At 39.3% G+C, this 23,338-nt stretch overlaps 1 protein-coding gene and 1 long non-coding RNA gene across 4 annotated transcripts in view; one reads left to right on the forward strand and one right to left on the reverse strand.

Moving 5' to 3' along the window:
* Positions 1 to 7,170: 7,170 nt before the first annotated feature.
* Positions 7,171 to 21,539, reverse strand: manf (mesencephalic astrocyte-derived neurotrophic factor). The gene is made up of 4 exons (XM_069936823.1): positions 21,361 to 21,539; positions 9,773 to 9,900; positions 8,964 to 9,105; positions 7,171 to 7,443 (listed from the first exon to the last, which is right to left on the reverse strand). The coding sequence occupies exons 1-4, from the start codon at positions 21,458 to 21,460 to the stop codon at positions 7,259 to 7,261; spliced, it is 555 nt and encodes a 184-aa protein (XP_069792924.1). The 5' UTR covers positions 21,461 to 21,539; the 3' UTR covers positions 7,171 to 7,258.
* Positions 21,540 to 21,752: 213 nt separating this feature from the next.
* The window catches only part of LOC138763148 (uncharacterized), a 37,699-nt gene continuing 36,113 nt past the window's right edge, over positions 21,753 to 23,338 (forward strand). For all 3 annotated transcript variants that reach the window (XR_011357345.1, XR_011357346.1, XR_011357347.1), the window contains exon 1: positions 21,753 to 22,022. This is a non-coding gene — a long non-coding RNA (uncharacterized lncRNA). The remainder of the gene's footprint in view (positions 22,023 to 23,338) is intronic.

The following is a 23,338-nucleotide window of genomic DNA, read 5'->3' on the forward strand; positions in this document are numbered from 1 at the left end:
ACCAGCATCATATAGACCAATATCTCTACTTAACTCAGACTATAAGATAACAAAATTATTAGCAAACAGATTGGCCGAGTGTGTACCAAAAATAGTAAAACAAGAGCAAACTGGATTTATTAAGAAAAGATGAACAGCGGACAATATCTGTAAACTTATTAATCTAATCCACGCAGTTCAAGGAAATAAGAAACCAACAGTGGCTGTTGCTCTAGACGCAGAAAAAGCCTTTGACAGAGTAGAGTGGAATTACTTATTGAAAGTATTACAGAAGTTCAATCTACCAGAAAAATATATAAATTGGATTAAAACATTGTATAATGGACCATTGGCGAAGGTAACAGTAAATGGATATGTATCGAGTCACTTTAAATTAAATAGGTCAACTAGACAGGGATGTCCATTATCCCTTTCATTGTTTGCCTTAGCAATAGAACCTTAGGCAGAACTGATAAGAATAGAAAATAAAATAAAAGGGATAAAAATAAAGGAATATAAAATCAGCTTATTTGCAGATGACTTCATAGTATACCTAACAGAACCAGAGGTATTAGTAAAAGAATTACATAAGAAATTGAAGGAATATGGAGAAATATGGGGGTACAAGATCAACGCAAATAAAAGTGAAGTGATTCCAATGAGTAACGCAGACTATACAGGATTTAAAAAAGAATCACCATTTAAATGACAAGCACAAGCAATCCGATACCTTGGGATCAGGTTAGACAATAACTTAAGCCACTTGTACAAACTAAATTATCAGCTACTAATATAGAAATTGCAGGAAGACTTAGAACATTGGAAAGAATTACCGCTAATGTTGATTGGGAGGGTAAACTGCATTAAAATGAACGTGTTCCTAAGGATACAATATTTATTTCAATCGTTACCAATTCCTTAACAGAAAAATTATTTAAGGAACTAAAGAGAATAATAAGGAAATTCTTGTGGAAAGGGAGGAATCAAAATTAGAAAAATTAGCAGAGAGGTATAATCAAGGTGGTTTATTATAGAGCCCCACAATTAAGGTATTTATCAGATTTTTACCAGACAAAGGAAAAACCAGACTGGACTAAGATAGAAATAGATAAAATGGGGGAAAAGGTATCAGAACATATACTTTATAAGTGGGATGAATAGCTGGTGCAATATAAAAACTCACCAGTCATTTACTTAATATATGGAAGAAGATCCATTTAAAAAGGAAAAGAACGAATTATCAAGTACCAGAATTACTATTGACGCAAAATCCGCTAATCCCTTTTACAATAGACAACCTTTCCTTTAGAGAATGGGAGAGAAAAGGAATCAAAAGAATAGAAAATTGTTTTTTGGGAAATAATTTATTATCTTTTGAACAGTTGAAGTACAAATATGGAATAACTCATGGTACAATGTTTGCATATCATCAATTGAAAGCTTATTTAAAGGCTAAATTGGGAAACAGCTTGAGATTACCTGAAGGAAGCAGCTTTGAATAAGTGAATAATGATAATTAAAAGATTTATAACCAACATGTACATTAAGCTGCAAGATAATGAAAATGAAATAAATATAAACCTAAGCAGAAGTGGGAAAAGGATCTAAACATAAAGATAAAAAATGAAGTATGGGAAAATTTACATTCTGGAACTATGAAGAATACAATAAACACAAGGTTATGCATGATACAGTATAATTACTCCTCAAAAATTAAAAAAATGGGATTCAACATTATTGGATAGATGTTTTCGCTGTAAGAAGGAAATGGTAACATTACGTGCAACTTGGGAATGTACAAAAGTAAATACATTTTGGGAAGAATTAAATCAGATACTAAATAAAATTACACAAAATAACATACCAAAAAAACCAGAGATAGTTCTTTTAAGTAACATAAGAAGTAGAGAATTTGGCCTCAAATTGGATAAAGTGCAAAAACAAATTCATTATGATAGCCTTAGCGATAGCAAAAAAATGTATAATGTCAACTTGGAAGATGGAAGTGAACATGAGTATACAGCAATGGTACATGGAAATGAATAAATGTATTCCATTGGAAAAAATAAAGTCACAATGTTTGAACAAATTTGGGAACCATACATGGAACACAGAGAGAGCTTGCCTACAACCTCCATCCCCTAAAACTAGGATGAAAATGATAAGACAAAACGACTAGATTCAGTGTGTAATAAATAGATGATGCATTTTTCTTATTTTCCTTTGTGAGAAAATAGTTTTATGGTTTTATTGTATTGTATATGTTGAATATTTATGAATTTTGGAGGGGGTAGGTAGAAGGGAGGGAGGGAAAGGGGAGAAAAGACCACTGTGTAAATTTAATAAACTTTTGTACATATTTTGGTTGATATTGTTCATAGTGTGAAAAATAAAAAAATATATAAAAAGACGTGTTTTTTAGACAGCAATGTTGGAAATATCTGAAAATTTTAACAAATTAATTACTCACCTTGTGGTCATTTACACTGCACACCTTAAGTTCCTGGTGCTTTTATGCGAACGTGGCCTGAGTCATCAGCTGGACATCAGTTTCATGAGGAAAGTTTTGCGGTGTGATTTAGACTGCAGGCTTCTCCCAAAAAGTAGTAGGGAGGAATTCCTGCACTTTCCTTTATGTAATGGCAAGTTATGTTGATTGTGTCATTACATTGCTTGCAGTCCAGTCTAAAAACCCCAATTGTGGAGATTGGAAAAGATCTGGGATTTGACAATGAAGTGAACTTGATCATGAATCTCTCATGAAATGGCTCGATAATGTTTAGATGAAGATGTTAATGAAGTGCCAATGAAAGAATTCACCTTAGAGGAATTATCAACTTATATTGGAAAACCAGCAATGCTTGGTATTACCTTAAGGATGTTGAACCAAACATTGAGAACAGCATTAGAGTTCAGCAAGAATTGCAAAATACTATTTAAAGACATGATGAAAAAAAAGACTAAAAAAGTGCAATCTACATTAGACAAATATTTTCTTATATAAACTGTGTTCACTTACAAAGATTGCTTTTATATCCCTTTGTAGCATTGGAATGCATTTCATTAAAGTCCATTGTAATAATGCTTTGAACAATGCAGTTTTCCACAGCACTGAACTTGCTTGGAATGCATTAACTGCATTAAACAGGGCATGCCTTGTATTTGTAAATTAATGATTTATAGACATTAAATGCATTCATGCCTGGATTTGTTATCCCATGTATTCTTGAAAGATCAGGGCACATATGTTTTGTAGATATGACCAGTATGGTTATATATGGATGTGGTCTTGGACTCTTATTTATGGATTTGGAGTCATATGCTATAGAATCTCATCTTTGATATGGTATTGTGGTAGGTGTCCTGGGCTATAGAAGTGTTGTGGGTATCGTTGCCCCATCCCAACCTAAATCTGCCAGATCCGGACAGCAGACCACTCCTGATATCCTATCGGACTCAGCTGCCATCAAACAAATTTTGTCAGATCCATCTCTTATAAATTTTAAAGATAAATATTTATCTATCTTTTATATGCATTATCTGTTAATTTTGCACTAGTAAAAAAGGTAAAGGTTCCATTATTGTCATGTAATACTACATTTAGAATGTAACATACAGAAGGCAGACAGAGTTGCCACTTTGTACAGCCTGGTGTTTCAAGGCAGTCTCCCCTCCAAGTACTACTCATCAGTTCTGAGCCTGCTTAGCTTCTGAGATCAGACAATCTCAGGTGTATTCAAACTATTAGGTGCTGTAGTACTGATATATGGTAGTGCTAAGAATTATGGGGTGAAATGTTGGATTTGCACATGGTGGAAATTCATGTCACTAGTTTAGAAAAGCAGTGACCTGAAAGCTTGATAAAATTCTGGTTAGACCATACATGGAGTATTGTGTTCAGTTCTGATCACCTTATTCCAGGAAGGATATATAAGCTTTTAGAAAGGGAGTAGAGTTTTACCAGGCTGTTGCCTGGATTGGAGAACATATTTTATGAGAATGATTGACCAAGCTAGGGGCAGCAATGGCCAATAACAGTGTACATCTCTTTAAGGTGAATGGAGAAATTGTTTTCCCCCTCAGTGGTGGGTGCCTGGAATCAATTGCTGAGAGTGGTGGTAGAAGCTGGTACATTAGGGACATTTAAAATACATTGTGAAAGAAAAAGAGGGTTATGGGTGTGAGGTAAGGATTAGATTGTTGTTGAGTAGGTTTACAAAGATTGGGCCTGTATTGCACTGTAATATTGTCTGTAGGGAATGTGATAACAAGGCTGTCTGCCTGGTTTCTAAATTATTGTGATGGAGCTGGTTGGGTATGAAGATTGGAAAGTGTGTCAAGCTAATGTACAAATGCACAAAAATGTTTGCTTGTCAAAACTGGTTAATATGTTCTGACTCCGATAGTATACATTAAATTACCCCAAGTACAGAAAGCAAATATATAGATAAATATTTATCTTTGTATCTGACAAGATTTGCATGATGGGTCTGGTAGGATCGCAGGAGTGGACTGCTGCTCTGACCTAGCAGATTTATATTGGGAAAGGAGCAGCCATCCAATTTGTGCTTTTTTTCATTCTTAAAAACATTTCTCTTGTTTTAACAGGTACAATTTCCTGTTACTGGGCAATATTAGTTTAAAATGAACAAGTCATTAAATGTGTTATCTTTGTCTTGTTAAAAAGCACAGCATGACTTTACTCACATGTAAAGGGATTTAATTTATATGGTCTATCTTAGCATTAACAATCCAGTTTAAGGATACTAAAATAGATGTGCCCATATTATGGTGCTCAATACTGACAAAATCCAGTCCATATTCTACAAAATTATCTGCTATTATTTCCTTGAATGAAGAGTATAGGACATCTTGGTACTTGTTACACTAGAAATGCAAATTTACACACCAAACATCTACTTGAATCATGAATGTTCTATAGAAGTAAACAATGACAGGGGTCTCCATTTGTGGCTTCATAGCATTAGTTGTTCAGTAGCACTAATTTTTCTGAGGGTCACAAAGTTGAGCACCAGTCAAGTTTTCAGGACACATTCTTGTCCAGTGATGTAGGTTCAGATTTACCAGTTTCATGAAATGCCAGTGTTAATATTAAGGCTGAATACAAAAGAAGCTTCCTAGAGGACCAGCAAAAGGTCTAAGAACTGATAGAGTGTTTCGATTGTTATCATGTTTTCTGCATTTCTTGTATTGCAAATGACTACAATTCAAAGAAATTTGTTCTTGAGTGCTACAGCATATTCAAGAATGGCTGAGCTGCTTAGGTGATAAAAAAAATCACATCTTCAGTACTTTCATATTATCAAGAGGCTGGATTCAAACTTGTTTTATGCTTCACAAAATACCCACTGCTTTCATCTGAATTAATCCCTCTCATCACAAGCAAGGAAGAGGTCTTCATTCATTTCTTTTAATCTTTGGCTAATACAGCATCAAACAAGTCCAAATGCAATGGAAAACGAAAGTGGCTAGTTATAGTCATGATTAGCCCTGCCATTAACCTCAATTCTCAACATTTTATTCCCACTGCTCATCTACTTGGGATGAGATAGCAAATGAAGATCCATCAAGCTTCCAAATTAAAATCTAATCAAGAATAGATTGTAAGAATGGCAAATAAGGAGATCATGGAAGGAGTGCCAATATTGGATGGCACACAATTATAGAATTGTGTGTTCAATCAGGAGACAACAAACAAATGAGTATGGAGCAACACTAAGATAGGACAGATAATCTCAAATTATCAGCATGAATAGGGCAAAAGGGCAGAAAGGCATCAGAGAAAATAGCCAGTTAGAAGGGATGTTGATGTGTGGCCAATTGTTTGCATAAATATGCAAAAAAGCAATTTCTGTAGTATCATCAATAATACAAACATTTGTGACATGTACAAAACAGTGAACAAATTTTATATTTATTGCAGGCAAATACAGCTAAAATAAAATTCTATCCCATTTCACCTAAATAATCTGTGAAGACAGTTTTAACAATGTTGCAGCAGTTAGCATAGCAACCTCAAAGCTTCACAGATTTAATGCTGACCCTGTGTGGAACTTGTATGTTCTTCCTGTGACTTGGGGGCTTCCTTTAAGACTCAACAATCAGCTGCAGAGTTCTTCCCAGAAAAGGAGGGCAAAAAGAATTGGAGGGTGGCACAGTAAAGGTGCTTGACAGCACAGGTACATAGCGTGCTTATTTTTATAAAAATAATTTATGAGATTTGAACAATGAAATATTATTAGAAGAATGGTGGATGGGGAAAGGGGTGCACACAGAGGAAAAGAATCATACTTGATAGAAAATATTAAATGCATTGTTACACATTTAAAAACATTTAATGATCCAAGAAAAAAAATGTTCTCAACAACAAAAAATAGCATTTATAGGCAACTTTGAGGGGCAGAGTAAAATTAGTCAGTGAGAAACACCCCTGCCAGGCAAGGAAATAGTACCCCATTTCAGCACCAACCAGTTTCCATACAAGCAAGCTTTTGCCTTGTAAATGCTTTTTCCCTGCCTTCTCTACTGGTCTGGGACACAGAATCCCAGTTCCTTGAAATCTAAAAATACTTGGTACTCTGGCCACAATATACAAACTTCATAGTCTCTACAAGTGATTGGGTGAAAGGAGAAAGATGAGGCCACCTTTATTTTCCAGTAGGAACTGGAAATTGCGGCTGCATTTCCTTGCTGATTTTTCTCATTACGAATCTGGGATTAATTCCCAGACCCTCCTTCACCCTACAGAGAAGAGATCAAACATTTCTGGGCTGTGCAAATCATTGTCAAAGGAAAATTCTGAACAAGAGCATTGAAGTAGTCAAGTATAGGGCTCACAATGAGAAAGAGTTCAAGACTTCTTCAGAACTGTTTAACACAAAGTTCTTCCCAAGCGTATGACCAATCCACCAATATGAACTGGTGTGAAACAAAGAAACAAGAAGAGAACTACAGTGTTAATAATGCCAAAAAAAAACATTGCTCTTGGACATCTGTTGGTACAGCCTTTCATTAAAATATTCAGTGAACATCAAATTTTGGACAACTTTTATGTACTTCCACATTTCCTTAATCATGAACTCTCTTCCTCCTTCCCCCCCAAAAAAAATTCAAACTCTACAAACACCATCTCTCCCTCAAAAAAAAAATCAGTATTTTATAAACAAACCGTGACATTAAAGTCCCTTTTTTATTAATAAATACAAAAAGTGAAAAACCAATGGAAAATGTACAATTATGAGATGAGGCAAGGGCTTCACTAGAGCTCACTCCGGGATCTAGCTGCTTGGGGGGCGTACTTCGGCATCAGGTCAGTTATTTTCTGGATGAAGTCCGATTTTTCTGCACAACCTTTACAAGACTCGCCCCACTCGTCCAAGATCTTCTTCAATTCCTTGACCCGTAGCTTCTTCAGATCCACCGTGCTCAGATCCACCTGCTTATCTACCATTTGGTATGGCAGAGGGGAAAGATAGGTATATGGTCAGTCCATTTTCCAAAGGTAACTTCATCTGAGTAGACATTTGGGTGCACCTAACATTTGTAGACTTGCTTACTGATTCCAGATGCACCCTGACATCAATCTGTCAAAACCAAGACTTTTCCTATATTATAGGAGTAGTTTAGACAATACTTAGTTCTACCAACATCTGAACCATAGTGCTAAAGAGAATGTCGAAAGTTTTAGGAAGAAGGCAGGAGAATGGGCTTGAGAGGAAAAATACATCAACCATAATTTGAAATGGCAGAACAGACTTGAGCTGAATAGCCCAATTCTGCTCCTACATTTTATGGAACCAAGTCCATTTCACAAGGTGTAACAACTCTTGAATTATAATGCAAGAAACAAGCTGCATGGAGTTTAAAAAAGGGTTCCAACATGAAACATTGCTAATTTCTGATGCTGGCTAAAAGATGTTATCAAGGTGAAGAGGGTACAGAGAAGATTGGTAGGACCTGGCAGAGCCTAAGCTATTGGGAGAGGTTGAGCAGGTTAGGGCTTTGTTCTTTGGAGCACAGGAGGATGAGTGGTGATCTCAGAGGTGTACAAAATCATGATCGAGTGAACAATGTCTTTTGTCCAGAGTAGGGAATTGGCAACCAGAGGACACAAGTTTAAGGTTTTTGGTGGGGGGGTGGGGGGGTGTGTGGGGAAAGAGATTTAATTGAAATATGAGGTATTAATAAATGGGCTGTTAGAGAGGAAGTGTTTGAGGTAGGTGTTATTGCAATGTTTAAGAAAAAAAAAATTGGATGGCAGGTGGGACATTGTGGTCAGTTTGGGCAATTTGGGCCAAAGGGCTTGATTCCATGCTGTAGGACTCAACTAAAATCACTAACCAATTTTTAAAACCTTGAGGCAGGATTTGTATTCTGGCCTATTTAATTCACATTTATCCAAATTTAAAAGTACAAAATTCAGATGCCAAACAACACAATTATTGCTCACTAATTGTACCTGCAAAGATCAAACCCAACTTCACTTTCCTTGCAACCCATTTGCTCACACATCAAAGAACACTATCCCCCCAAATTTTCTTGCCTCCAATATACACCAGGAACAAATTATAGCAATTGACCTAACAGCACATCTTTGAGATGTGGGAGGAAAACACCAGCCACTAGAAAATACAATTACCAGGAATTGAATTTGTACCCCATCACATCCTAGCTCCCCATCCCAGACAGTCTCTCTCTTTAAAGCCTCAGTTATCATAGCATCCAAGCTGTCTGGGCAGAGAGAATTTTAAAAGCATTGAACCCTTCTTCCTAACATTATCCATGAACTGCTCACTTGTTCTAGTTTTGCAAAGGAAAATATTCACCTTGTATCCAGAATTATTTTCAAGCACTTAAATGAAATTATCCCACAATCTTTTATTCTTGAGAGAACACTGATGTACACATTGCTTCCATAACACAAATCCTAAGTGCCACACCCCTGCCCCTACACCAGGTCTTACCATATTTCAGATCACAGATTTGGTGATCTGATTTCTTCAGTTTTTCACATATTTTACTGATTGGCACATGATTGCTCATTGGTTTGGAAACTTCTTTGACCATTCTGGTGGCTGCGTCACTTGTTGCTCCAATGTAATAGCACTGAAAATAAAATTATACATAACGCACAATTCTCCAAATTACTTCAAACGTCATTTCTTATGAAGTTGCTGGGGAATGGACCTCACACAATTACTTCTAAATAAACCCAAAGAACTATCCAAAACTTAAAACACTTCTATATGTAATGAGGTCATGAATAATGGTCTAAAATGTAGCAGTTAATAAAATCTTGGTACCACTGCTAAAATAACACAGGTGGTGCATTTAGTTATATTCAAGTTAAATATTTCCCATTTTTAAGTAGTTTTACAGTATGGAAACAGGCCCTTTGGCCCAACTTGTCCTTGGAAACCAAAATAATCCCATTTATATGAACCTCTACTTGCCAAAACATCTTTAGATCATTGTTGTTCTCTCGCCACTATCTCGAGCAGCTTGTTCCATTTTCTCACTCTGTGTGAAGGCAGCACCATCAGGCCAGTTCTAAATGCCCTCCTCTTTTAGATTCCTCTACTCTTGGGGGGGGGGGGCGGGGGGGAGATGGGGAGGGAGAAAGACTACCATATCAATTTCCCTCATGATTTTATAAACCTCAACTTTCCTATCAGCCTCCTTTGCTTTCGGAAGACTAGGTTTCTCCATACAATTCAATAACCCATGATGCTACATCATACGTCACTGGAAATATTGGTTAGAAATCACTTACAAATCTGTTTTCCTTGCCCTTGACATCCTTGCAGGCCTGGATTAGTTTATCCTCTATCTCAGAGGGAGTGAATTTTGCATCTTGCTCAACTAGCGATTTATAAAACCTGTCCAAGAATGTTGTACACACTGCAAGACAAACAAAATCTTTGAATATTTGGCTCAATTCAAAACAAGAACAGGCTTTTATGCTGCTCAGAGAAGTAAAAACAATTTAATACAAGTAAAACAGTAAGTAATTTAACAGTAATATTGGCATCTGTTAGTTAATCTAAGAGAGGCATGGATGTATTCCTCAAGTCAATGGATTGCACTCTATGTTCTTGTCTCACTCTTCTCCCTCCCTGTATAGGTGAATTGCTTGTAATGCTATGGTCTTGTCTCTGGCTCACCAACCTCTGCCATCAGTTAGAGAAGCTCAAGCAGCAGCCGACATCACTGAAGTTTGTCTTGAATAGAGCAAAACCACCGCATAAGTGGCTCAGTTATCCAGGGAGGGAGAAGGATCATGCAAACAATAGTTGCAGGGAATTCTACAAACGGAAAGATTTGTGGTGCAGAGGTGATTATCCTCTGTTGGTCTGATGCCTTCCTGTGCCAACGTTTAAAAATATCACAATGCCTGCAAAATTCCTGGAGGTGAGGAAAACATCAGCCATAGATCAACAACACTAGCTGAGAAAAAGGCAGAGATCCTACTGACCGATTTTAAGGAGTTAGGAAAATGAACTAGGAGCTCAAAAAATAATTCCTGATGCCAAGCAAGAACATAGAAATAGGATAGCACACACACTCTTATAGATTCTGAGCCACTAAATTATTTTACACCAGCTTTCACCAAGATATTGATGCTGTGAGTCCTAAAGGATAATTTGGTTGAGATTCTGGGTAGCAAAAATAATGGACAGAAAGGAAGTCCAAGAATAGCCAGCAGTACAAAGTGAACACGCAGATGGATGCAACCAGATTGCTGAGGGGAAGGTAGAAACTGCAGAGGCCGTGGGCATAATCTTTCAACAATCTAAAGCTGATGGTGTCTAAGGATGTAAAGGTTTCATTATTTAACTTTGCAAACCATAAAGACAGAGTCACCACTTTGTCCAATGTCCCTCACAGAAATGAGGCCCCAGCAAGGAATGAACTCTCAACCCCTGGTTTACAAGGCCAGTGCTATCAAAGCCTTTGTACTTGCTCAAAAAGTTAGAGGTCGACCTGGTAATTATACGTTAGACAGTTTATCAATAATGGTGTGAAAAGTTCTATTAATAATCAAGAACAGATTCAGTAGTCACTTGGACAAGCATTAATTTGTTAAAGACATGTCAAATGTTAACATCCCACTGTGTAATTGGATCATGGATTTCCTCACCCTGGACCTCAATCAATGAAGACTAAGAACTCCACAATTTCCATCAGTACCCAGAGCACCAGGGCTGTGTAATTAGCCCCATGCTTCACTCATTTTATACTTACAACTGTGTGGTTTAGTACAACAATTAAACCATCTACAAATTTCCGACGATACCACGACATTAGGTTGTATAAAGAGAGGCGACGAGTACAGGAGGGAGATTGAAAACTTGGATGAATGTTGCACCAATAACCACTTTGCACTCAATGTCACCGAACCCAAGTCATACAATCCAATGATCATTAGGGTAGCAGAGGTGGAGAGGGTGAGCAAATTTTAATTCTTGTGAGTTACTATCTTGGAGGATCTTTCCTGGACCCAATATACCAATGGAATAGTGAAGAAAGCACATCAGCACCTCTACTTCTTCAGGAGTTTGTGGAGGTTTGGTATGACACCAGAAACCCTGGCAAATTTCTAGAGGTGTGGTGGAAGTGTGCTGACCAGCTGCATCAGTCTGGTATGGGGACACCAATACCCCTGAGCATAAAGCACTCCTAGGTACAGCCCAGGACATCACAGGTAAGCCCCTCTTCACTATTGAATACATCTACAGAGAATAGCAGCAATCAAAGACCCTCACCACCCAGCACACACACTGTTTGCACTGCTGCCACCAGGAAGAGGTATAAGGGCCTCAAAATTCACACCACCAAGTTCAGGAACAGCTGCTACCCCTCCACCATCAGACTTAACGACAAACTCTCAGACTCATTTAAGGATTCTTACTTGTGCACTTTATTGATTTTCTTTTTGTTCTCTCTGTATTGCAGTTTGTTTACATTTGTTATCTGTTTTACAGTTCTTTGTCTGTTTACTTGCTTACACAGACACTGTACAGTTTATTTTTACACTACCAAAATTGGCGATTCTGCCCTGCCTACAGGAGAAGAGAATCTCAGGGTTGTACTGTGATGTCATATACGTACTCTGACAATAAATCTGTATTTGAAATTTACTTGAAATGTTCTGGGGGGGGTGGGTCAAGTTGGCAGTAGAGCAGCAGCAGTTCACACTGCTTCTTGCAGCTCTAAGGAGCAGGTTTGGTCCTGATGTTGGGACCATTGCATTCATGGTCACAATCTGTGACCATGCACATTTCCAGTGAGTCCTTCAAATTCCTTCCACGTTCCAACAACAGGTGATTTGCTTCCTTTAAGTTATCGATTGGTGTACTGTATTGGGAAGGGTTGTGGCTGTCATGTAACAGCACTGCCTCCTACTTAGTCAGAGGACACACCAGCTGCCAATCAAGGTTTGGTTCCACCCTGCCCATTAGTCCACACCTTGTTGTTATTCCAATGTAAACTACCTGGACTGGACTCTCCAGCCTGCCTGTACTTGGCCTTGGACCACTGGCTGTTGTAATTGGATTAACCCTCCAGGCACCAAGCCATTGGTCCCTGCTAACAAGCTGGGATGGAACCTCCAGCACTATAGAGGTGCCATGTTTTCTTTGTTCTCTCTCTCTCTCTCTCTCTCTTTGCCAGCTTGGGACTATCCTGCTTCATTCCAGACCTAGAAATGTGGAAGGGTGCTGGAGAAACTTGGTAAGATGTATACTGTTAGAAGGATTGGGAGCATTTAATTAGTGTCCCTTGTAGTATAGAGCCAAGGGGTGGTGTGGGATCATAGTGATTTTTCCTCAATCGTTGTATGTACCAGGTGTGTGTGAAAGGGAGTGCAAGTGTGTATTTTGTAACCAAGCTATTTTCCCCACATTTGTTATTAATTGTCCATTATTTCTTTCCCACAGCTGCTACCATTTCCCGCACTTGCCTTCTGTAAATAAAATCCTTCCCTACCAAAACTGTGTTCACAGTCCTTGCCTTTGAGACCTACCAAACCAGTTTCCTCATTCATATATACATAATTGGTAAAAAGAGTCAAAGGGGAGCTAATGGGTACTCATTTTCAAACCTCTGCCTGTAGGAGTTAATCAGATTTTGGGTTAGGCATAACACCTCTATTAAATATTTATTAATATTAGATTTATTTCCTTTTGTATACTGACCCACAGCTTCCCATTATTTCTAGGAGCTTTCTTTTGTGGAGACAAACATTGCATGCTAAATTTCTCTGCCACATCATCAAAATCTTTTATCACTGCATGCAAAAGGGACATGTTTGCTCTCACTTATCTTTGTCACTTTTTGTTTCTTGACAGTTTACTTGTTATTGCTTTATCAATTTTAGTCATCATTAGCCAAATTCAAACACTCTCCCAAATCTCTGGCAACCTTACATTTTTTTTTAAAAAACATCTTTGATTTGTGGTTTGACTATTTTTTGCCATGTAATATTTCTTAAAATCCCTTGTTATTTGTTCATCTTTAATGTAGTTTCTCCAATGTACGCCAGCTATCCTGTCCCTCAATGTAGTTTGCTTTGATTAAAATGAAAACTCCAGGTTTTAAAAATAGGCCTAAAGCAGAGAGCACAAGGTCAAGGAAGCCATCAACAACTGCTATAAAATTGCTTTAGAGCAATGCACCTAGCTGTGTGCACAATTTACGGAGGATGTGTATTGTTTGGAGATGGTGAAAAATTTACCAAATCATTCCAGTGAGGAAACTTAGATACATGAATACACTGGAGAATCTATATTCACAATGAAACAAAGGAGGACATGAGGGCATTAAATAGATGTATAGATAAAAGCTATTCCCAGTGACAGATGGGTCAATAACTAGTGACAGAGAATCAAGCAGTTGGTAAATTATCAAAATTGACAACATACAGCAAGTGTTTGGGGCCTGAATGCAACACCAAGCAGAGCACTGGAGACAGATCAAGTCAACAGTTCAAGGGGGTCTAAGTATCTGGAAGGAATTAATTTGCATTACTATGGACAAGGGAAGGGAAGCAGGACTAACTTTACATGCTGAATGGCTTCTTTCTAGGCCTTAACCATTCCTGTAAATCCTCAACATCCATTGGAGCGCTCACACCCCTAACGTCGAGGTACTCGAGATGGCAGAGGTCGACAGCATCGAGTCCACGCTGCTGAAGATCCAGCTGTGCTGGATGGGTCACGTCTCCAGAATGGAGGACCATCGCCTTCCCAAGATCGTATTATATGGCGAGCTCTCCACTGGCCACCGTGACAGAGGTGCACCAAAGAAAAGGTACAAGGACTGCCTAAAGAAATCTCTTGGTGCCTGCCACATTGACCACCGCCAGTGGGCTGATAACGCCTCAAACCGTGCATCTTGGCGCCTCACAGTTTGGCGGGCAGCAGCCTCCTTTGAAGAAGACCGCAGAGCCCACCTCACTGACAAAAGGCAAAGGAGGAAAAACCCAACACCCAACCCCAACCAACCAATTTTCCCTTGCAACCGCTGCAATCGTGTCTGCCTGTCCCGCATCGGACTGGTCAGCCACAAACGAGCCTGCAGCTGACGTGGACTTTTTACCCCCTCCATAAATCTTCGTCCGCGAAGCCAAGCCAAAGAAAAGAAAAATCCTACAACTAGCTTTCTGGATCTGCAGTGTAATCACTGTCCCTTGGTAATGCCAGAAATCTTGTGATAAGAATCCACCTGCATCTAATAACCTACACAAATTGAGACCTGGTTAAGCTCTTGTTACTGATGCAGAGTGGAAGCACAAAAATATAAAGCAATCATTGCATAATTAAGTCAGGGCATTGAGGGCAGGAGTTGGGATGTCATGTTACAGCTGCACAAAACATCAGTAAGGACAGCCCTGAGATTATTTTTCATCCATTGACTCAATGAATAGAGGTTGCTGTTGTCCTTCAAGTCAGGACTATTACAAGTCATTGTAATAGGTCCTTCAGCCCAGCTCATCTAAGCCAAGCAAGCTGCTTATTTGAACTTAATCCACTGGTCACATCTCATATTCCTCAAACCCAGTGGTTTTCAAACTGCCCCCCCTAAACACATTCCACCTCAAGCAATCCCTTACTAATCACAGAGCTCCAATGGCATGGGGATTGCTTAAGGTGGTATGCAAGTAGGAAGGGAAGGTTGAGAACTACTGCTGTATACCCACTTGTTACTGAAATATTTTGTTTGAGAAAAATTGTCATAGCCCATTTCCTTTGGAGTTATGAAACCGTGCACATAATGAGTCAATTAGGTATAATTAAAACAGTGGTTTTCAAACTTTTTCTTTCTACCCATATACCACCTTAAGGAATCCCTTACTAATCACAGAGCACTTATGGCATAGGGATTGCTTATGGTGGAATGAGAGTTTAGGGGGCCGTTTGAAAACCACTGCACTAACCCTTCCCTCTTCATGTAGTTTTTAAATGCCTTAATTGTACCTTCTCGAACCCTTCTCACTGGCAGCTTGTTCCACATAAACACCAGTAACCACACAATCTATTTTTAACAGTTTATATAATATCCATCTTGTATTAGATCCCGATATATTTTTATTAGGGAACATGCAATCATTAATTGATTTAGGTTTAGAGGATTATCAGATTTCCTTTATCTATGTTAGGTCTGCTTTGTTCATGAATGAGTGAGACAAACACCAGGCTGAGTCGAAATCAGGGTTCTTTGTTCTTTATTACCGGATTGTAACACTTGCGACTAACAAAGTTAGTCGGAGAATGCATTCTGCCGTTATCAGCAAAATGGTGATTTTTTATACCCTTGGATATGTGCTTAGAACATCATCATATCATTACTTGTCCAATGACTAAAACTGTTGCTATCCTTTCCCTGCTAGCTTCCTGCCTCTCAATCCATCAATGTCTCTCTTATCTTGTAAGTACAAGGATGCATTTACATCTTGTTACAGCCCTGTACAGGGCAGGGTAACTCCTTACACATTCCCATCTCATGATGTTTTACCTTACAATCTATTTAGCTTTAGTTGTGGCTAAGAAATGTATAGCACTTACTTGGAAAGATAAAAATATATTAACTTTAGATAAAGTGGCATTTGGAGATGAAATTTTGTTTGACTATGGAAACGATATCTTTTTCAATTCAGGATAAGATGTCTTTTTATAAGTTAAAGTGGACTCCGTTTGCTAATTATATGCATTTAAGTTTGATTTAAATATATGTTTAAGCGTGATATTTTAGTATTGATAAAAAATTTTTTTTGTTGTTAGAAATTTTTTTTAGGTTAAGTTTTATCTCTTTTTTTGTAAGTGGGTTTTTTTCCATATATAATATTGTTAATTTTATTAACTCTTCACTCTTTATTTTGGGGGGGGGGAGAGGGCTGGACTAATTTTAAGTTAGATTACTAATATTGCATTACAATTAACGGGGGGGGGGGTTATTTTGTGTAGTTTTCTGATGTAATATTGTAATCATACCATTTTAATTTTTTTAAAATTTTTCTTTAAATGTAATTCTCTACTGTATTCATGTTATAAAATTTTAAATAAAGTCTTCAAAAAAAAAAATTAGGCCTCAAACTGGATGAAGTGCAAAAAAGATTTATTATGATAGCCTTAGCTATAGGAAAAAATTGTATGTTAATCTTGGAAATCAGAAGAGAGCCTGAGAGTACAGCAATGGTATATAGAAATGAATAAATGTATTCCATTGGAAAAAATAACATACAATTTAAAAAATAAAGTCACGTTATTTGAACAAATTTGGGAACCGTACATGGAACACAACAGAGAGGGCCTACCGCGGATCTCCACCCCCTAAAATGATAGAATGAGAAGACGACGAAATGAAGTGACCCAGTGTGTAAACAATGTTTATTTTCATTGTGTGATGACATTGTTTAATGGGTTAATTGTATTTTATCTGTTGAACATTTAATGGGTTTGGAGGGGGGGGTGGGAAGGAGGGAGGGAAGGGAGGGGGAAAGGGGAGAAAATTACACTGTATATTCAAGAGGGAAATGTTTGTGTGTATTTTGATTAATATGGTTCATAGTGTGAAAAATAAAAAAAAAATTAAAAAGTGAAAAGCAATCTGCTGGAGGAACCTAGCAGCATCAGTGGGTGAAAAATAATAATTAATGTTTCTGGCTGGAACGTTGTCTTATTGAAGAATTCCACATTAAAGCATTGGCTATTCCCCCCCCCCCCTTAATGCTTCTTGTGCTTGATCCAGAGATCCTCCAGCAGACTAAAAAAAAATTCCAGCATGTGCAATCCCTATTTACAAGTAAATACTGTATCTCTAAAAATACTAGATTTTCTGTAAGGTGCAAGGGAAATTCTAATTGTGTAATGTAGTTATTTAAATTAAATGAAAAGGTAAATAATGTGAGTAGTTTACCTCCTCAATTTAAAAACTTTTGATCATGTTTCAACATCTTGACAAAACCTAAAGCCCACATAAAAATAAATCTTTTCCTAAAATATATAAAAGATTGAAAGACATCCTTAGAACTGAGGTGCAGAGGAATTTCTTTTCCCAGAGGCTAGTAAATCTGGATTTTTTTTTGCCACAGGCAGTTGTGGCGTTCAAGCCATTGAGTGTATTTAAGGCAGAGTTTTATTTCTTGATTAGCCAGGCTATCAAAGGTTATGAGAACCCCAGGTAGTGGGGCTGAATGGGAATATTGATTAGCTCATGATCAAATGGTGCAGCAAACTCAGGCCAAATTACCCAAGTCTGCGCCTACGTTTTATGTCCCATACAGGGCATTGTGGCCGTGATTGTAGGAATTTGCAATGTGGCACACCAGAATCGGCTGCTTGCTCTATAGAGAAGCAGATACCTGTTCGCGTTCGGTTGTACATTTTTTTTCCCTTATTCTTCTGAAAATGTCATTGATCCAGCTACCCACTTGAAGAAAGATGTTGGATATGGCACCATTATGTGTACACGACAATGTGGGGAACTGATTTTTACTGAACGCTTTGTAGTAATGCCTGTAGTATGTAATTAGTAAAGCATTGAGTTAGTCTGCAAAAAAAACCAAGCAAAATGCCCAGTTAACCCCATTTTACATGACAATTTGAAAGAGCCTAGAGTGACCTGCTGAGTTCCTCCAGTATTTCTGTGTTTTTACTACAATCACAGCGTGTGTAGACTTTCATGTTTCACTCCAATATAGACACTACCTGTTGTGTGGAAAAAGTTGCTCCTCAAGTTATTTTTAAATGTTTCACCTCTCACTGTAAACCTATGTGGTCTTGTTTTAGACTCCACCCTGCAAGAAAGCCCTCTCGACCTTATCTATGCAACTCATGATTTTGCATACCTCTGATGTCACTCCTCAGCCTCTTATGTTCCAGGGAGGAAAGTTTAAACAACAAAAGCCCTTCAGTCTCAGTAACACCCTCTAAACTTTTTTTGCACACTTTCCAGTTTAATAACATCCTTGTTATAGTCGGTGATCAAAACTGCACACAACATTCCAATGATGGCCTTACTGATGTTTTGTGCCAATGAAGGCATGTGTGCCAAATGCCCTGTCAACCAAAGTTCCCATTTTCATGGAACTACATACCTGTACCTCTAGGTTTCTGTACTGTTTATTATCCAGGTCCTGCCCTGCTTTGACCTTAGCCAAAGTCTCACATTTGCATAAGGCTCCATCTGCCATTCCTCAGCCAATTAGGATCCTGTTGCAATCTTAAGGCCATTTCATGTCAGGCCTCCACATGGAGGACAGCTACGAGCTGATCAAAAACTTAATAAACTTACCTTTCAGAAAGCAGCCCTAAAAGGTTGCTCCAGCATTACATTCATGTCAAGAGGTGCCTCGTAGCACCGTCTGGAGCCGATGGAGGTGGAGGGACTGGTGCCGTAGCGCCACCTGTCATAAATATGTGGCAGAGCAATGGCCACTGTTTCCCAAAACAGTTCCAGCTGTGTGGGGGTTTATGGGTAGCGGAGATGGACATTTCTCTGCCGTGTTTTGAGCCACAGAGAGCGACCCCGAAGGGCAAAGCGACATGATAAGGCTGTCACAACCCACACTGGCCGCCCTAATGGCTCCCAACGTCGTTCCCCCCCCCCGCCATCTCTGCCTTGAGGGGGTCATGGAGGGAGAGGGGCAAATGGGGAGATGGGTTGCAGGCTGATGGCGTCATCAGCCCGCCACTAACCAGCCGCATGCAGCAGGTGTACACTCAGGTCAGGCGGCAGAACGCAGCGATCCGCCGATTATCCTTCCCTGAGAAGGGTTGGAATTGGCACTTCAGAGCCAGCCACGGTGCATCCAGAGAGGTACATCTTTAGGCACAAGGGCGAAGAACCTCCACCTATATAGACAGGTGTTTTCCCTGCTTGAAAGTGCCTTTAGTTAGCTTTTCTCATTGTTCACTAGACTACCCATTTTTATATCACCCACAATTATGCTGCCCATGTATTCGTCCAGATCCTTAATAAAAATGACAATTAGTATACCCATCTCTGCGGTCAGACCTATATTATGAACAACCCTTCGACACCACCACCTGTCTCTTACCCATCAAGCAAAGGCACTGTGAAACTGAAACCATCCGACTCTTCCTCTTCTAGATGATTCCACATTTTAAATTTTAAATTTAAGTGTATCATGCTCATATTGGCATAAATGGGGCCATCAGACTGACCTTACACACTAAAAGAAATCGTAGATTTTTGGAGTGGTCACTTAGAAAATGTTTATCTACGCAAAGAAATGCAAAGCTTCAAGATTAGGAGACAGTTCTAATTAGGTCTACATTTTTAAGTTCAACTACAGTACATTGAATTAAAAATAGACAAGAGACTACAGATGCTAGAATCCAGAACTAAAGATAATCTGTTGGAGAAACTCAGTGGGACAAACTGCATCAGTGGGAGAAAAAGAACTGTTGATATTTTAGGTCAGAAACTTTCACGTAGACACATCTAATATTAGTGAAAGTTTCTTAGTAAAAGCGTAACTAAGGAAAGGAAAAACAGACAACAGCTCCAACTTCATTTTTGTGGGACTAAAAAGTCTTAAAACCTCACATTCTTTGAAAAAAGCAAATTTACCAAGAGTGGTAAATTAGCTGCAAAGCAATTTAGCATGATTGTTAAAACACTTTTGTTAAATGCCCCCTCTTCCATTACAATGGGAGAAAACAGCCTATGTTTGTGCTCCATCTAAAATGCGTAGCAGACAGATGCATGAGCAGTGGCAGAAACCAGAGTGATGGAACATGCCCTTGAGCCCACAAGTCTCCACTGAACATGATGCCGAAGTTAAAGCTTCGCTGCTTGCACAGGAGACATTTCTCTAGTTCCTTCACGTTCTCTACCACGTGAGATTTTCACCCAGGAATGATTGTGAATATTTTAAATCAATGCTTCTTTCTGCAAGAGACCCCAATTATAATTCTGATGGGAATTAATGTAGATGAAAATATTACATACATATACACACACACACACATAAACCTCCTTCCAACATCTCTGCCTGCATTTGTTAGTTTAAGCATCAACCTCCCTTATTGGAGTGCCACTGTGACAAATAAAATAGTTAAGGAAGAAAGATTGTTCAAACTCTTTCCCACGATGAATAAGTTAACTGACCGGAACTCGAATCCCGCGCTGTCTGTTAGGAGTTTGGACGTTCTCCCAATGTATGCGTGAGTTTTTTTCCCTGGGGGCTCCGGTTAAAATATACCCGGGGTGTAAATTGGGCGGCACAGACTCGTGGGCCGAAATGCCCTGTCTAAATTTAAAATGCAGATTCAGCAAGCACAATTAAGATTGCCACACTCGATTCAATCACTCCATTACAACAGGACACCCAATGTTTCTCTTCAAGGAAGAAATTTCACCTATTCCTACTCATCTCTTGTTTTACCTTCCCGATTTCTTGCCAGTCTGTTCCTTCACTAAATTTCTCCATACAATTAGTTGCTCCTCCCATCCAACTCATTCTGGAGGACCCCTCTTGGTCTCTACCCTAACCTCCAGCATCCAAATCAGGAAACCGCACGAATGGTTTTATTTCCTTTGGAAGAGGCAGAGCAAATTCAACGAAAAGGGATGCAATGATGAGACAGTGGAACACACTGTTGGAAACGGTGCCCTCCGGGATAGACAGAGGAACCTAGATACGTAAAGGAGACGGCGGCCCTGACGTGCCGGTTAAGAACATCGATGCAATAGCGGACTGATGGAGAGGCGGCAGGGGGTGGAGTGCCCGACGTTGAGAACCTGACAACGCAGCCCCTCGGGGCTGACGGGGCACCTTCTGGCTCCAAAGACCGAACTTTCTTGCGGCGCAGACTGTCCAGGTTCCACTCCTACCTTCACACTCTCCTTCTTTAAGCGCCTCGGACGGTACCAGGAAGAAGACAAAAGCCGTGGCCACACTCCCGGCCACCAGCATCATTCGCAACCGCTGCATCCCCTCGCTGAGCCGAGACCGCGCCTCGAATCTACCGGCAACACGCCGCACCACGCCACCGGTCTCATTCACGCGCCTATTGGTCCACGTTCTCCTCTCTCATTGCCCGGCCCCTCACATTCCCGCTCCTGAGAGGCCAATCTGCCTGTCAGTCAGATGACGTTGCACAAACATCCCGAGATCGGGGTTCGACTGCTCGTCAAGTCCCCCCAGTGGACAGTTGGCGACTCACGATTGGTCGGGAGCAAGTCAACCAATAAGAATCATACACCATGTCCCGAGCAGTGACGCTTTTTTCCAGAGACCAGTAATGGGGGCAGGTGCGTTAAATGATTGCGGGGTAAAGAGCCTAATTTACAGCGGACGGCCATTTTAGGGAAAGTTTGAGATGGACGAACAGTTTGTTTTCAGTAAATAACTCGTTTGGTGTGGATGTGGCTGAATAATTTGAGGGTGCCATCAGTCTAGTACCTACGGTTCAAACCTCATCCTATTCCCCCATTTCTGTGGCGCCTACTAGTCTCATCACCGGTGCTGCTCCCAACTTCAGAGAAGACAACAAGTGAGTGTTAAAATGAAGATTGCATTGACATAATTCATTTCATGACCTCAGACTGTTACAGAGTATATAGATATGTGTTTGAGAGATAAATTGGGAAAGGTTTGGTTGAGGAGGTTACATACAAACACTTTAAAATAGATTTTATTTGAAATACTGGAGCTTTGTCCCATGCTAGACATACCAGGGCCTCAGAGCTTTTGCAAGAGCATTGAAGAGTGCTCATATGTCACTAATGGATTGTTGTTTACAAAAAGGCAACAGATGAAAAGTTGGAGCCACCTTCTGTCTAAGGAGGTTTTGCAAGTAGAGAGAGTCTGAGGATTTTTCTCTCAGAGAGAAAGTCAGATCATTTCTACAGTATTGCAGCCAGCAGAGACAGCTGCGACTGGAAAAGGACAAGCTGGCAAGCTTATAGAAAGCCCATTTGTAAGATGGCCTGGTCAAAGCCCTTGTGGTTCATTCAAGAGGAGAGGACTGGCTGTCTAATGTTTCACTTGAAATGAGAGAAACTAAAAGGAACTCTATGATGACCTGAAAGAAAGAGGTTATCATCTGGAGAACCCTAAAGGGGCAAGTTTCATCAGCAAGACACTGAGGTGACTGATGGAAGTACATCAGTTGTGGATGTTCTGGGACAACAAATCTCTCTCTCAAAACTGACAAGAACCTTCCTGAGTAGTAATCATTTACCTTTCAAGTACCAAAGCATGGTGAACTTTATAAATTTTAAATTCTGTGTACAGTATAAGAATTACCTGCATCCAGTGAACTTGGAGGAGTGAGAAGTGAGATTGGACTGTGAATCAAAGAACTTTTCTGAACTTACGTCCACGTGTGCTTAGAATTAGAAGGGGGTTAAGTAAATCAATAGTGGTAAATTAAAGTTTGATTCTATTTTCATGTTTAAAGATGATTAAAAGCAACTTTTGTTTAAGTAACCATTTATCTTGGTGAACATCTATTGCTTCTGTGTTTATGGGTCCTCTTGGCTCATAACAAGACCAATCCAAATTGCAGTAATCATTGTTAACAAAATTGGTCTTAAAGCGCAGAAACAATTCTGACCACCCTCAACATTAATCACATATTCCTGCAATTGATTCTTGGTCAAGCTGTTACAACTGCTTGCCCAGGCAGTTAAATATTGTGAGAATCTATGCCTCCATCACACCCACAACCAATACATTCAATTATTCTGTCCATCCTCTTCCATTAAGCCTTGGACCCCTTATTCCACACCTCTGGAGTGAAGAAAGTTTCTCATCAACCTCTTCTATGTCTCTTATGATTTTGTATATCACAGTAAGCTGCTCTCA

This window comes from Narcine bancroftii, chromosome 5 (assembly GCF_036971445.1).
Source record: "Narcine bancroftii isolate sNarBan1 chromosome 5, sNarBan1.hap1, whole genome shotgun sequence".
NCBI classification, from domain to species: Eukaryota; Metazoa; Chordata; class Chondrichthyes; order Torpediniformes; family Narcinidae; genus Narcine; species Narcine bancroftii.

What these genes read in the sequence shown, in the direction of transcription:
- manf (XM_069936823.1), bottom strand. Translation starts at nt 21,460, where the DNA reads ATGCAGCGGTTGCGAATGATGCTGGTGGCCGGGAGTGTGGCCACGGCT. An exon ending in TAAAGAAGGAGAGTGTGAAG is followed by an intron (nt 9,901 to 21,360) that starts GTAGGAGTGGAA and finishes TTTGTCTTGCAG; the next exon opens with TGTGTACAACATTCTTGGAC. An exon ending in AATCTGTGATCTGAAATATG is followed by an intron (nt 7,444 to 8,963) that starts GTAAGACCTGGT and finishes ACCAAATGGTAG; the next exon opens with ATAAGCAGGTGGATCTGAGC.